Source organism: Thamnophis elegans, chromosome 1 (assembly GCF_009769535.1).
Source record: "Thamnophis elegans isolate rThaEle1 chromosome 1, rThaEle1.pri, whole genome shotgun sequence".
Lineage (NCBI taxonomy): Eukaryota > Metazoa > Chordata > Lepidosauria > Squamata > Colubridae > Thamnophis > Thamnophis elegans.
The window spans coordinates 64,420,942-64,435,101 of NC_045541.1; the positions used below are offsets into that span (position 1 = coordinate 64,420,942).

Below are 14,160 nucleotides of genomic sequence, written 5' to 3' on the forward strand. Positions count from 1 at the left end.
TAAAGGGCAATCCCGACCTCGGACGGAATTCTCGGTTAATTCCTCGCGTTAAAAAGGAAAAAGAAAAAAGAAAACTGTGCCGCTAATGACTACAACTACCATCGCACCCCGCGCCCTTCCGTCTCGCCTGCGTTCGTTTCTACCAGCGCGCCCTTAGAGGCCGAGGGAAGCCTTCGGCGGCTTCAACCTCGCTCCCCTCACATCCGTACTACATTTCCCGGCATGCTGCCGGAATACGGCAATCCCAAATTTCACCGGGTTCTCGTCGCGGAAGGGTCCTGATATGGCATGACATCATCGCGGCATCTGGGAACGGAAGTGGGCGGGGCCAAAGGCGCGAAGGTTTCCTTGTGTTACACAGCGAAGAGAGGGTGAGGATGATTGGCTACTTTCTCTCTTCCCCCCCTGTTTTTCTTCCTCTCTGCCGCTTGAAGCGAGCGCCATTCCTCCTTCTTCCCCTTCTCTTCTGGGTACTATTGCCGTTCTCTCCCCTCCCGTCTCGCTGTTTCTCGGCTGCATCTTTTGCATTGATCCCCGCTGGGCCATAGCCGTCCGCCCTTTGCAGTGCATTTCTTCCGCTCTCGGAGCCCCTGAGTTGTAAGTCTCTTCTTCCCACCAGGTAACCGTCCTTCTTCCCCTATTCCTGGAATCGACCCTGTAGGCAGCTTCATGGAGTTCCCAGATCTAGGAGCCCACTGCACGGAGCCCTCCTGCAAGCGCCTGGGTGAGGATTTGCTTTTAGCTCTATGGGGTGTGGGGGGAGGAAGGTGTCTCCCGCCGACCCCCCCCCCTTCCTTTCGTTCCCTTGACTAGAATTTGGGAAGGGCAGGAAAGAGAGAGGTAGTGGGATCGGAGTGAGGATCGGGACTCTTTCCAGCCATGCGTAGTAAGGACGGGGAACCTGGCAAGCGGGGATGGGGGGAGAATCTTCCACTCTTTCCCCCAAGCAAATGGAAATAGCTGTGGCTTATAATCGAGATTGTAGCCTGCTTCGTGGAAAGCTGGATTTTTTTCTAGAAGTCTTGAGACTAGTGCAATTTGTACAGATCACATTTTCTTTTAGCAACTGTATGAGAAGATACTTCCTGAGATTCAGAAGGATGATTAAGGGATGGCAGTGTTCCAGTGTTTGAGGGGCTGCCACAAAAAGGGGGTCAACTTATTTTCCAAAGCACCACAGGGCGAGGCAAGAAACAATGAAAACTAAATCAAGGAGATGCAACCTGGAATTAAGGAGAAACTTCCTAACAGTGAGGACAATGAACCAGTGGAATAACTTGCCTTCAGAGGTTTTGGGTGCCTCGTCACTATAAGTCAGTGATGGTGAACATTTTTGCCCAAACCGGAACATGTGTGCATGTGCGCATGTTGGAGCACTGGAAACCCAAAATGCCAGCTGGCTGGTGCGCACATGCCTGTTTTTAAGCCTTTTGTGGGCCATTTTCAGGCCATTTTTCGGAACTTTTTGGGCTTAAAAATGGCCCGAAAATGGGCTGTAAACATCCTGAAAAACAGCCTATAAACAATCCGGAAAATGGCCTGGAAAAGGCCCGGAAAACGGTTTCCGGCTCTCCAGCACCCATGAAGACCAGCTGGTTGGCGCGCATGTGCACACCAGAAAAGCAGCTGGACGGGCCATGTGACCATAGAAAGGACTCGCACGCATGCCATAGGTTCGCCATCACGGCTGTAGGTTTTTAAGAAGAGCCCGGACAGCCACTTGTCTGAAATCATAGGGTCTCCTGCTTGAGCAGGGGGTTGCACTAAAAGACCTCCAAGGTCCCTTCCAGCTCTATTCTGACCTTATGAGTGGATTGTGAATGGGATTCTTTGGGAAGGGGCCTGCTGAATTCATTGTTTTGCTAATACTTTGCCGGTTGAAAAACATGTCAATACAATTGCTCTGAGTATGGTACTTTGTAGCTTCAGTTATATGTTTGTGGGAAGTAAAACATATTACAACAGCTGCCACATTAATGATGTCGGAGTGATGACACTTGAAATTATTTCATAAACAAAGAGGTCAGCAGGGCCTTCTCTATGGAGATGCACTCTTGGCAATTGTTTAGCTAAAAGCTTTGAGTCCCCAGATGCTTTGATGTTTAATGTGAAGATAATAGCTTTATTCCCAAAAGAAATCAAACCAGCAGCCTTTGTTTTCTGTTTTAATTAGATATGCATTCTCTCTTGTGAACCAAGTTGCTATATCCATTTTATTCCCAACAATAAATTAAGGCTGGCCATCATAGGAGAGCACTCTATATTGAGAATGTGTAACATAGACATTAGAAATTGTTGCATACTTCAAATTGGAGAGATTCCATACAGAGTGCCAGCATACCTCTTATGCCTAACTCTAACATAGAATGTTAGAACATTCAGTGAACTTCTGGTAAAAGGTTGTGTCCAAGGACTTGGATGTTTAGGATTCTGCTTTATATGAAATGTGAACCCCTTGGAGTGAAATTGTGGGCTATTTACTAGGAAGGAAGGAAGGAAGGTCATAATTGAAAATTGTAAAGATGGAGGACTCTTGCTCCATATCTGAAGTAAAATTTCCTTTCAATTTATAGAATTCAAAAAATATTGGTTCCTGAAACATTTCAAGGGGATTATACTTGTGTCACAATTTTGTACTGTTGACATGATCTGTCTCATGTTTCCTAACAAACCAGGGCTAATTGCATTCTATTTTTTTTAAATCCGTTCTGTTTTAAGACATGACAGTATGAACAAATGTGAATGAGTCATTAGTTTTTGCTGCATATACAAAATAGCCTGAGTATTTGATGAAGACTGTTTTTATGAGACTGTTTTTTAGGTGGGAGATTAAGAAACAAAGTCTTGAGGGTGGTTTTTTCCCCAGTTTCTCTTTATTTTTATCCAAGACATTCCATCTAATCAGTTTACAAAATTAGTTACCATGGTATCTTCTTTGTGTTCAAATCTCTGACTGTTTAAAAGACATGTACCTTTTAAAATAAAGTCTGACAATACTACTACCATGAAAGCTAATAAAATGCCTAGAATGTCATTTGAAAAGTTGCAGGGAAAACATTTACAGCTTTTCATTGCTTGTTATTTCCTGCCCTCAGACTTCCTTCCCTTGAAATGTGATGCTTGTGAACAGCTATTCTGCACTGACCATATTGCCTATGCCCATCATAACTGCACTTCAGCGTACAAGAAGGTAACTAAAATTATTCCTAATTTCATAGAATATAATGATTCTATCTTGTATAAGGCACAGAGGAGCAGAACCCCTCTGCTCAATGGAAGCTGTTTGTTCTGCAACCTCAGTTCAAACAGCATAAAGAAGGTTGGGCTATTTGAATTGTGGCTTGTTTATTACCTGATATCAGCATTGATTTGTTAAGAGCAAATTTAGCCAGGTTAACTGATTTTTTTGACTGGTAATTTCATTACAGTCATAGAATGTGACATTACCAAATAGATAATGTATCTTGATTTTAGCCAAGTATTTGACAAGTACCACATCCCATTTATGATTAAGAAACTAAATATAAGTTGGATGGCACGATAGTGAACTGAGAAAAGTGTGTTTGTGAACATTTCCTCACTATGACATTACTGAATGTGGTATTGCAAGGTTGAATCATGTATTCTGAATGTTTTCATCAATGACCTGAATGAGGAGACGAGATAGGATGCTTATAGAAGTTAAATGCACAGCTGCAGGATGGTTATCTTGGTTAACAATAGTCCTTATGAAAGGGGTCTTGGAATAATACGTGACTACAAAATGAACAAACCATCATTATAGTGCACGGGTGTCAAACTTGATCACGTCATGTGGTATATCGTGACATTTTTTGCCTTTGCAGAGCCGGGTGGGTGTGGCCTGTGTGTCACACATCTGGCCCATAGGCCGCCAGTTTGACAGTTCTGCTCTAGTGTGAAGGCTAAAAAGGCCAAATACAATTTTAGACTTGGTCAGCATAATATAGCTTCAGAAATAAGGAAATAAAAAAGTCTACAACAGGGCTGTTAAACTCCCAGCCTGAGGGCTGAATGTGTCACACGCTGGCCACACACACACAGTTTAGTGAAGGGGGAAAAGTCCCAATATATCATGTGACACCTCTGTGACAACATGAGTTTGACACCCATGGTCTACAACATTCTGCATTAATCAGACATACTCTTTGTTATTCAGTTCTAGACAACACATTTGAAAAATAATTCGGAGAAGGAATGCTATATCATACAGAAAGTTTTCCTGTCTCTTGGGATCCCAGATTCTAAAATATGAAAGTAGATTGTAATTGAATTGGGGTGGGGGAGAAAACTTATAAGAACAGTTACCCAGAGAGGTGGTTGGTTCCTCTTGCTGGAAAAAAACAGGCTAGGTAGTCATCTGAGGGTGCTTTAATTTAGATTCCTGTCATGAACAATGATGTTGTACTCAGTAATAGCTCTTTCAGCTCATTGACTCTAAACCACCCATTTTGTGAAATTGAATGTCCACATAAGGAAACTTAAAATAAGAAAATAGCTGGCCTCTGTGCAAAACCGTTTCATCTGTGTTAGTTCTTCATTTTGTGGTACATTTCAAATAAATGCTATAGGTCTTTTAATCCTTGTATCTCTATAGAAATTGTTTTTATAAACATGGCCTGCAAAAAGAGTTTGTTAGCAGTTGTGTTATAACTGGAATGCATTGTTGGTCAAATTTCCAGGAATTGCTCCATTGGGTTAAATTTTATAGAAAAATGTTAATGAAATTTCACTCCCTTTAATAACAAACTAAGAGAGCCTTAACATTATTGGAGGCAAACCAGAGCTACAAAAAACAAAAGTTAATTAAGGTTAATCCTAAATTTGTAGAAACCAAATAAATGATCGCTAACAACTAAAAGACAGACTTTTAAAACAATAACAAAAACTGAGCATGTCCAGTAGCTGCTAAATATCTTGGAAAGGGTGAACTGAAAAACAGAGAAGGACACAAAGATTATCCTGCTTGGAAGGGGTTGATTAGAACTATGAACAGGTGTAGTTAGATCGTGGCTATATGCTGCAACATTGTGATTCAGATGAACTTGATGGAGACTTATTAGTATAATGTTGGGTATTTTTGCTGCTCATCGCTCAGAATCTATTGTAATTGGAGCTGTATATGAAATAAAATAAATGCATCTGCTTTGTTTCTGAACAAGTGACCTGATAACTTTTTTATTATTTCAGCTTTCATAATCAAACAAAGAGTTATATGATCTTGAAGGTAATGGAAGTAGTATTTGAAATATCCACAAGTCTGTATGATGCAGGAATCAAGGATACATGTCACCACTTTCTATCATATTCCTAGGATATACAGGTTCCTGTTTGTCCATTGTGCAGTACACCCATCCCTGTGAAGCGAGGAGAAATGCCTGATATTGTAGTGGGAGCCCATATAGATCAAGACTGCAAATCAGACCCAGCACAGCGTAAGAGAAAGGTAAAGGCCTAAAGCACTTTCCGTTGTATGTGGAAGGGAGCTGCCAGAATCCTATATACATTCAGTTTCATTTCTCTCTCTCATTCATATATATATATATAATATATATATATATATATTATATATATATATATATATATATATATATTTATCAGCACAAATACTACATATATATATATATTTTAGAACGTGTGGTGTGTACACACACACACACACAATATATACATACACACAACACACACATATATACACACACACATATATACACATACGTTCTAAAAATTGGCTTGTAAAACAATACAATTGGAATAAAGGTTCAAAAGGAAATTGTAAGTTAAGAACTTAATTTAACCCTTTATGGACTTGCAGAAAAAGATGAACATTTAATTTATGGTTTTGATAATTAGACAGAAAAGATTATAGAAATGAGAATTTTGTTGTACCTTTAGATAAATATTGTACTTATAATTGCTCTAAAGAAGATTGGAAGCTGCTACTTTGAATCTTTTTCTTTTTTGTTATTCTTTTTTCCTTTCTTGCACTTTCGCTTTTTCCTTGCTTGCTTGCTTGCTTTTTCTTTGTTCTTTCTTTATATTAGTTTGTATTCATTTTTATTTTCTTTTTAAAAATCTTGTAGTAAAATTATTTTTTTTTTAAAAAATATTAGTATGCACAGATTAAACTGTTTATAGGGACTCCAATTTCACTGGAAGGAATTTGAAAGCCTACAGTAGCAAAATAAGAAAGGGAGGGTATGCATACTTACTGTAAAATCCAAATCAGACTATGCAGTTTGGAGAAATCTTAATTCAGGGATTATTTCTTCACCGTTTAGAGGTTGGAGGCTTATAAATAAGAAAGTAGGCAGACTTTGTTGATCCTCTACTTGCAATTCAATTCTACACTCAACTCTGATTAATCTCAACTTTTCCTAGATTTTCACCAACAAGTGTCAGCGCCCTGGCTGCAAACAACGGGAAATGATGAAGGTGCTCTGTGACCAATGTCATGGCAACTTCTGCCTCAAACACCGGCATCCCCTGGACCATGACTGTAATGGGACTGGGCGTTCACTCTCCAAAGCCGGGTAAAGGCAGGACAGAGAATTTTACTAGTTACAATTGTATAATAATGGTACCAACCCATCTGTGTTACTTTCCACCATTTCTTGATATTTCTATTAAAGTAATTGAGCTTGCCAGACAACAGCTGGTCTTCCTCAGATCCTTCTAAAATCTCAGTAACATTGTTTCCTGGGCTAATTATCCCTACAGTTTGACCAAGAGGCAACTGGACTTCCTGGCTTTTCTTTTGAATATGTTTCACTTCCCTCTCAAGAAGCTGTTAGAGCTGAAGAAGCTTGTTGCCCCTTGGAAAAAAAACATTTGGGATAACTATAACCTGGATGACTGAGAATCTCCATAGACCCAACAGTTTGAATTTAGCTTGAAAGTCAGATTAGTTATACAAGAGTGAGACTAACATAGCTGTCAAAAAGGGTTGTAAAATGGATTTTGATTCATTTCAAGGAAAGGCAAATAGGTCGTGTGAGGCAATGATGGGCTGATGCTGATAACTAAAGCTTTGTTTCTGGTTCCAGGAATGCTGCCATAGCCAGGGCTCCAAAATCTGCCAAAGAACCTGTAAACACTACATGTGGCGCAGCCATGAGGTCTCATGTCAGCCAACCAACCTCCAGCAGGTACAGTCATCACCTGAATCTGGATGCTTTCTTGTCTTTTTCGGTTTGTAGTGACAGCTTTCCATAAGTGCTGTTTTGACTTATGATACCTGACACTTCTCTGTCTATGGGTTGAGCAAACAGCATGCTATCTTCCAGATACTTTTTTAGAACATGGAGGACAGGTTGTCATTTATTCCAGTACTACAGTTAACACAAGTTAAGCAAGTATAACCATGTATCAGAATGTTGAGCTGCCGTGGCGCAGTAGTTAGAGTGCAGTATTACAGGCTACTTCTGCTGACTACTGGCTGCCTACAATTTGGCAGTTCAAATCTCACCAGGCTTATGGTTGACTCAGCTTTCCATCCATCGGAGGTATAAAATGAGGACCCAAATTGTTGGGGGCAATAGGCTGACTCTGTAAACTGCTTAGAGAGGGCTGTAATGCACTGTAAAGCAGTATACAAGTCCTATTGCTATGCTATCAGTAGCATATAATGCATATCAGTTTGTAGTCTGCTGTAGTGATCATGATATCTCTTATGATGCATTGGTCCATTTGGACATATACAAAAACTGGAATATGTGAGACTTACTCAAAGTAAACCAGAAAGGAAGGCTTGCTCAGATAGCTTTCACCTTATGTAACATGTAGAAAAATACCAAAATGAAGAATTTGGAAAATATACAAGAAGTTATAGTTCTCAATGTCAGCTAGATTATGCAATAGCATTCTGGTGAAAAAGTATTAGGAAGTGAGAGGAAAAATGAGGATTGCCAAGCTTTGTTGGAAGGTATAAATGGATGGGAGCCATAATTCTTGGGAGATATCACACCAAGTGAGCATTCTTTGTGAACATCCCAACTCAATCTTTTGAAGATCAACAGTCTATTCTTGCCAAATAGACTTTGAGCTGGGGAAAGTACATATCAGTGCAGGACTATGTGAATATGTGATGCCTGTAGATCACAAAGAAAAGCGGGAAAACAATTTCTTTGCTTGGGTATATTAGTCTCTGAAGAAAAAGAATCAAGTAGCACTGCAAGTGTTTTCTAGCCCTCAGAATGATGTTATTTAAACATCATTAAATTATCCTCTGATAATCCTGCTGGTGCTAAAGATATTATAAAACTGGATCCCAGTTCGGCAATTCACATTTCTCCTATGGGGGCACAAGACCCTCTTGGGATTTGCATTGGCAATTTTAGGATCTGCCAACTTTACGCATTTGGCAGCTGGCTTTTTTCTCTTTGCGCACAGATCAAGTGAGACAGTAAGAGCCCCTCAGCCACAAAGCCCGACTATACCTGTTGTTGCTTTGCAGAACGGTTTGGTAAGTCTAGTCAATGTACTGTATGTAATACATAGATTATGTTACTTGTTGATATTCCCCTCATCACTTGAATGGCTGCAAAAGTGGGTAATTATTATGACATCTTATATAATGTGGTATAATAGTTGCAGTGGAGGCCCAGAAAAAAAAGTAGGCCACCATCAATCAGTTCATATGAGAAACCAATTTATGTGTTTGCTTCTCTCCTGATCAGCCATCCCATTAATTGACCAGTATCCCACCTCAAGTTGAAGGCCCCTCAGCTGTGAAATTTTTATTGGTGATTTTGATCCAGTTTCCTTACCTAACCTACCGTACCTCACAGAATTGTCATTTTGGAAAATGGGAGGAGAGTGTGCCATGGGATGGGGACCACCTCAATGAAAGGCAGGATAGAAGTCAGATAAGTAAATAATCTGCCTCATGTAAGGGTCTCTTTTTCCAACACCTTCCCCTAAGCACTACCCTAAGCTGACTCTTTAAAACTATTACAGCTATTTACCACTATTGTTTCAAAGAATGGGGAAATTGGGATTAGAAAGTTGAGAGTCAATGGAGAGGAGGGAAGTCCAAAATATTTTTTGTCATGCCTCATAGCTGGTATGGATTTTGTAGAAACTCCTTGATCTGGTAGCTTGAAGATATTGTCTGATATTTTGATATTTTGATCTGTTTCATGCCTACAAAATTTATTGTACATGAGGGAAAAATAGAACAATGGCACAATTCAGGTCCCAGATCCTTGAAATGTGCCCAGACATGTACAAGTGTTGAGGGTTTTTGGTTTCCCTCAAGTAAGGCTGGTTCTGCTTTCGTGTTTCATTTCAGAGTGAAGAGGAAGCCTTACAGCGAGCCTTGGAGATGTCTCTGGCAGAAACAGCGGCCGTCCAACCACAGCGCTGCAGGTATGATAGCCAGTAGAAATGAACAGAGTTATACTTACCATGAAAGGTCCTCTCCGAGTTGTTTTTTTATTGCAGATTTTTCATTATCCAAACTAGGTAACATGATCAGTGCTAGTCTGACTAGCACTGATCATTTTACATAGTTTGGGTAATGAAAAATCTGCAACAAAACAATCAAGCTCAGAGAACACCAAGGACCCCTCATTTCAACCTTGAACTAAAATATTCTCTTTTATTGTACTACCATGCCGGCTACTTACTGAGAAGTTACTGGGGTGTGAGACGGGGGAGGGGACTTCAAAGACAGGTGCTCAAATTGTGCAGCAGATTGCCTCTGATCCAGTGCAGATCTATTGAGATCAAGCCCAGCTTTCTGTATCTAACCCTTGGGGTTGAAGGTGAGCATTCATAGCACTCGGTCCTAATCAGGCCTTCTGAACAATAAACATAAACAAAGACTCCATTTAAAGATCACCCAATTTGCCAACGGTGGGATGACTATGTCAGTAAGGGGAAAATATATTTTAAAGACTGTCCAGTTCTTTTTGACCTTGTTCTAACAGCACCAAGGAGGAGGGACCTGGCACTGGCTCGAGCGCTTTCAGCTAGTGAGGAAGAATATCAACAACAGCAACAACGGCAACAAGTAAAGAGATGAGCAATTTTGACAATTAAGTGTGCTTATGCTTGTAATTCAGCTTTCAATATATCTTGGTTACATCCCAGCAAGGGAAGTACTAATCCAATTATTGGAATTCAAACTGGAAAACTGGTCTTTTGGCCAGTCTGTAAAGGTAGTCCTTGCTTAATGTCCGATCACTTAGTAACCAGTCAAAGTTATAATGGACACAACACACACACACACACTTATGTCCATATTTGCAACAGCAACATACAACACACCGTATTTTTCTGAGTATAAGACGCACTGGAGTATAAGACACCAAGATTTTGAAGAGGCAATTTTTTTTAAAAAAAAAAATTGCACTCTGCAGATCTCCGAAAAACGGCCCATCAAAAGCAGGCCCTTTTTTGTCAAAAAAGGGCATGAATAGCCTTTAGGAGGCTTATAGAGTGCTGCTGGGGATTGAAGGGGCAAAAACGAGCACAAAATGGCCTGTTTTTTGCAAAAATTGCCCTTTTTTGTCAAAAAAGGGGCATGCATAGCCTTTAGGAAGCTTATAGAGTGCTGTTGGGGGGGGGGCAGAAAACGACCATTTTTCACTCATTTTTGCCCGCTCCAGCCCACAGGAGCACTTAGGAAGCCTCCTAAAGGCTGCGCACAGCCATTTTGATGAAGGGGGTGGGGTTTCGGGAGGCCAAAAGTGCTGTATTCAGTATATAAGCTACACCCAGATTTTCAGCCTCTTTTTTGAGCGGAAAAGATGTGTCTTATGCTCCGAAAAATACAGTGCCCTGTTCATATGACAAGCCGGTTGCAGCTTTCCATGGTCATGTGACATGATTTATGATGTTTTTTGGCAGAAACCAATTTCTATGGAAAAAACACCCCTAGGAATGCATACACTTAACAACTGCAGAGTTCGCTTAACAAGAGTTGTACAAATGGTTGTAAAATCAAGTCAGTTGCGTGGGTGTCTCAACTTATGTCTGTCATGGCATAACAAAGACATGACAAATTCCAGGCTCCATTACAGTCATAAGTCGAGGACGATCTGTAGCTGTTTCTGAACAGAACCTTGGAGGTTGGAAATTCTAGTTCTTGTTAGATGTTTTTCCTTGGTGGATTTGGTAGTAATTAATTTGTAATTGTCTTTACTAGTCTGTGCAATAAACACATTCCCCCCCCCCAAAAAAAAGCTACAGGTGAACACAAGAAGTAGGTACTAAAGTCTCAAGTACTAGAACTTTGTTGTGTTACTTTTGAGCTATAAAAACTGATTAAATAGATTAACTTTAAATTAAATTAAATTAAAATTTATAGTCCCTAAATTAAATTAAAATTTATAGTCGCAAACAGCTACAAAAAACATATTATTTTGAAATTGTATGACCCTCTTTTGATATATAAAGAAAGTGAAAGAATCTTAAAAAAATCATCAGTATGATGCCTCAAACAAGCTATTCTATTCTGGTAGAGTCTTTACAGATACAAACTGTATGAGAGGGGTTTTTAATGAGCACATTCCTGTAAGACTTCAACAAGGATCTGCAATACACTTTCACATAAGAAGAAAAAGCATTGCAACGGCTGGCAGCAATTCATGAGTGGGGTGGCCGCAGGCTTTGGGGATTGGCTAGTAGTAGCCTAGGAAAAGTGAGGGGTGTACATGTGCTATAGATTTTTTTTTCTTCCTTGCTATAGTCCCAAAGGTGGTGCTTTTAAGAGGCAGCTGGACTTTCTGGTTTTTCTTTTAAGACGTTTTACTTCTCCCCCAAGAAGCTTCTTCAGCTCTGAATGGTGGGGAGCTAAAGAAGCTTCAGAGCTGAAGAAGGTTCTTGGATGAGAAGCGAAACGTCTTCAGAGAAAACCAGAAAATCCAGTTGCCTCTTGAAAAAGCAACTTTGAGACAACCATGAGGTGGATGACTGAGAGTCCCCTTGCTGTAATAAATGATGAACAATATTGTGAAGAGGGGACGGGAGGGAAGAAAAGAATGTTTATCCCTCTCCGCTGTTCTCATCTACCTGTATCTTTGTGTCCTAGGCTCGAAGCACAAAGCCATCCAATTGCTGCTTATCCTGAGCATCACCAGAATCAATCGACCTGGAAATCATCTGTGACCATTCTGGGGCTTCCTTTATGCTTCCTGGTTTACCACTGGGGCACTCTCAGAAGTACTAGCAATGAACCAAAGACTGAATCCCTGCCCAGATCTTGCAAAGACCCTCTTTGCACCCGACTGCTGCCACTTGCACTAGGACTGTGTCTGTGCCTTCTGAGACAGCTGGCACCATTTCTCCCATTGGACAAGGCACCAGTGATTACTGCTGTAAGGTCCCCAATCCTTGTCATTTTTAATTGGCTTCCAATGATGTGCTGCGCTGGGAATATTTCACAGCAGAGAATGAAGGACTTAACTTACTGTCGTCCTCCAATCTGTTTTTGTCTCTAGCACATTTGGACAGTAGGTGGTGTAAATGCTTTCATAGGAGGGATTTTCGCTACCTCCTCCTGCTCTGCTGCTTCTTGAAAAATAAGGGGAAGATATCTCACTATAGCCACTCTTTTGAAGTTTCTATATCAAATAAACATCTTAACTGCTAGTTGGGATTCCTAAGATTACACCACCAAAGCAAGGGAAGGAACTGCCTCCAGGGTCTGATCAATGTAATCCTTTACTTGCTGGGAGCTGACAACTAAATCTTCTCACATTGAGTGTCTTGAATGTTACTGCCAGCCCATTGCCCCGTTCTCTGACACTCATCACCCTCTGAGAAAAGCAGCCAAAGATCAGCCTTGAAGAAATGAGTAACCAACTTCCAGTACATAGCCAGTTGCTTTAGATTGCATGAAACAGAGCTGAATGGCCCTAGGTGACTCCCATTCTTCAGTGAACCTGTGGGTAATTGTTTTCTATTCGATGCATGTTTGGTTGGGACCACCACCTGCCAGCTGTCACTTGGCTCCTCCCTCTCTTGGCAGGTCCCTGGCATTATCCAACATTCTGTGCCTTCGCTTACAGGGTCAAAGCAGGGAAGGTTATTCGAAACTGGCGGGAACCAATAAATTGACAGACAGAAAGAGCTCATCCTTTGCTTTCATTGGGTTAAGTTTTCTGCCTTTGCAATGGGATTTAGGCTTCTTTTCCCACCCCCTTCTTCTTCTGTATGTTCCCAGTTCTGTTCTGAATGCCATTCCGTTCTCTGCAGCAATTTGGGACTACAAGGAATTCATTAAATCCATTGGTAGTATTTGTGCAGTGGATACAGCAAATCTTCTTTCAAGTACATATCTTTAGGAATATCAGGAAATAATTATTTTGATTTGTTCTGAAACTGCCTGTACTGGGAATTAATGAACTGCAACATTTGGTAGGACAGCTCCTTACTAGATAAAATTGATGGCATTTGTTTCACTGACGAAACTATTCTAGCCCAGGTACTAGGGTAGAAAGGTTTCTTAAATGCAGCATATTTCCAGACTTACTTAATGCAAGGCTAATTTAAGTTATCAAGAATTATCTGATCTGGCCTCCTGATTTGAAAGTCATACATCTCCTTTATAAGCATGCCTACAAATTATGCACTAGAATAAATACAATATTTTAGTTTGCAAGTAAAAGGCCTTTGTGCAACCTATAAAACCTATAAGGACTTTTTTATCATGGAATCAGTCTACCTTTGCAATTGCAAAATGGAGCAAGAATCAAATTTCTCCATGTGTATGTACATGCACAGAGAGAGATGTGAAGTTAGATTTCGTGAAAGAAGAAAGCTTCACCTTTGTGTACACTGATTTGGAAAGCTTGTATTGTGCAACGCGGAGTTTACTTTTCAATAAATATGCATGGGTATGGGCAAGATCTTATTTATGTTGTAGACATTGGGCCATTTTAAACAGAGTTTCAAATTGTACTTTTAAAAGTCCAACTCAAATGAATCTTTACAAATATTTTTGAATGGCTTGTTTACTTATTTATAATGTACGCTTTATGAAAACATTTCCAGGTCGTCTGGATAAGGTATTTTATTCCTGTTTCCTGACCAGCTGTTGATTACAAAATGGCTGAGGATGTTTGAATCAAAGATAGAGAAATGGCCTTGACTAAAATGGTATACTAACATGCTCTATCCCAGCGGAGTACAGCC

General features: G+C 40.3%; 1 protein-coding gene across 1 annotated transcript; it reads left to right on the plus strand.

The window, feature by feature from the left end:
* The first annotated feature begins 280 nt into the window (after positions 1–280).
* Positions 281–13,965, plus strand: ZFAND2B (zinc finger AN1-type containing 2B). Its single transcript, XM_032217659.1, has 9 exons — positions 281–371; positions 620–724; positions 3,096–3,190; positions 5,333–5,464; positions 6,400–6,551; positions 7,065–7,166; positions 8,410–8,482; positions 9,311–10,033; positions 12,056–13,965. The coding sequence occupies exons 2-8, from the start codon at positions 670–672 to the stop codon at positions 9,401–9,403; spliced, it is 702 nt and encodes a 233-aa protein (XP_032073550.1). The 5' UTR covers positions 281–371; positions 620–669; the 3' UTR covers positions 9,404–10,033; positions 12,056–13,965.
* The last annotated feature ends 195 nt before the right edge of the window (positions 13,966–14,160 follow it).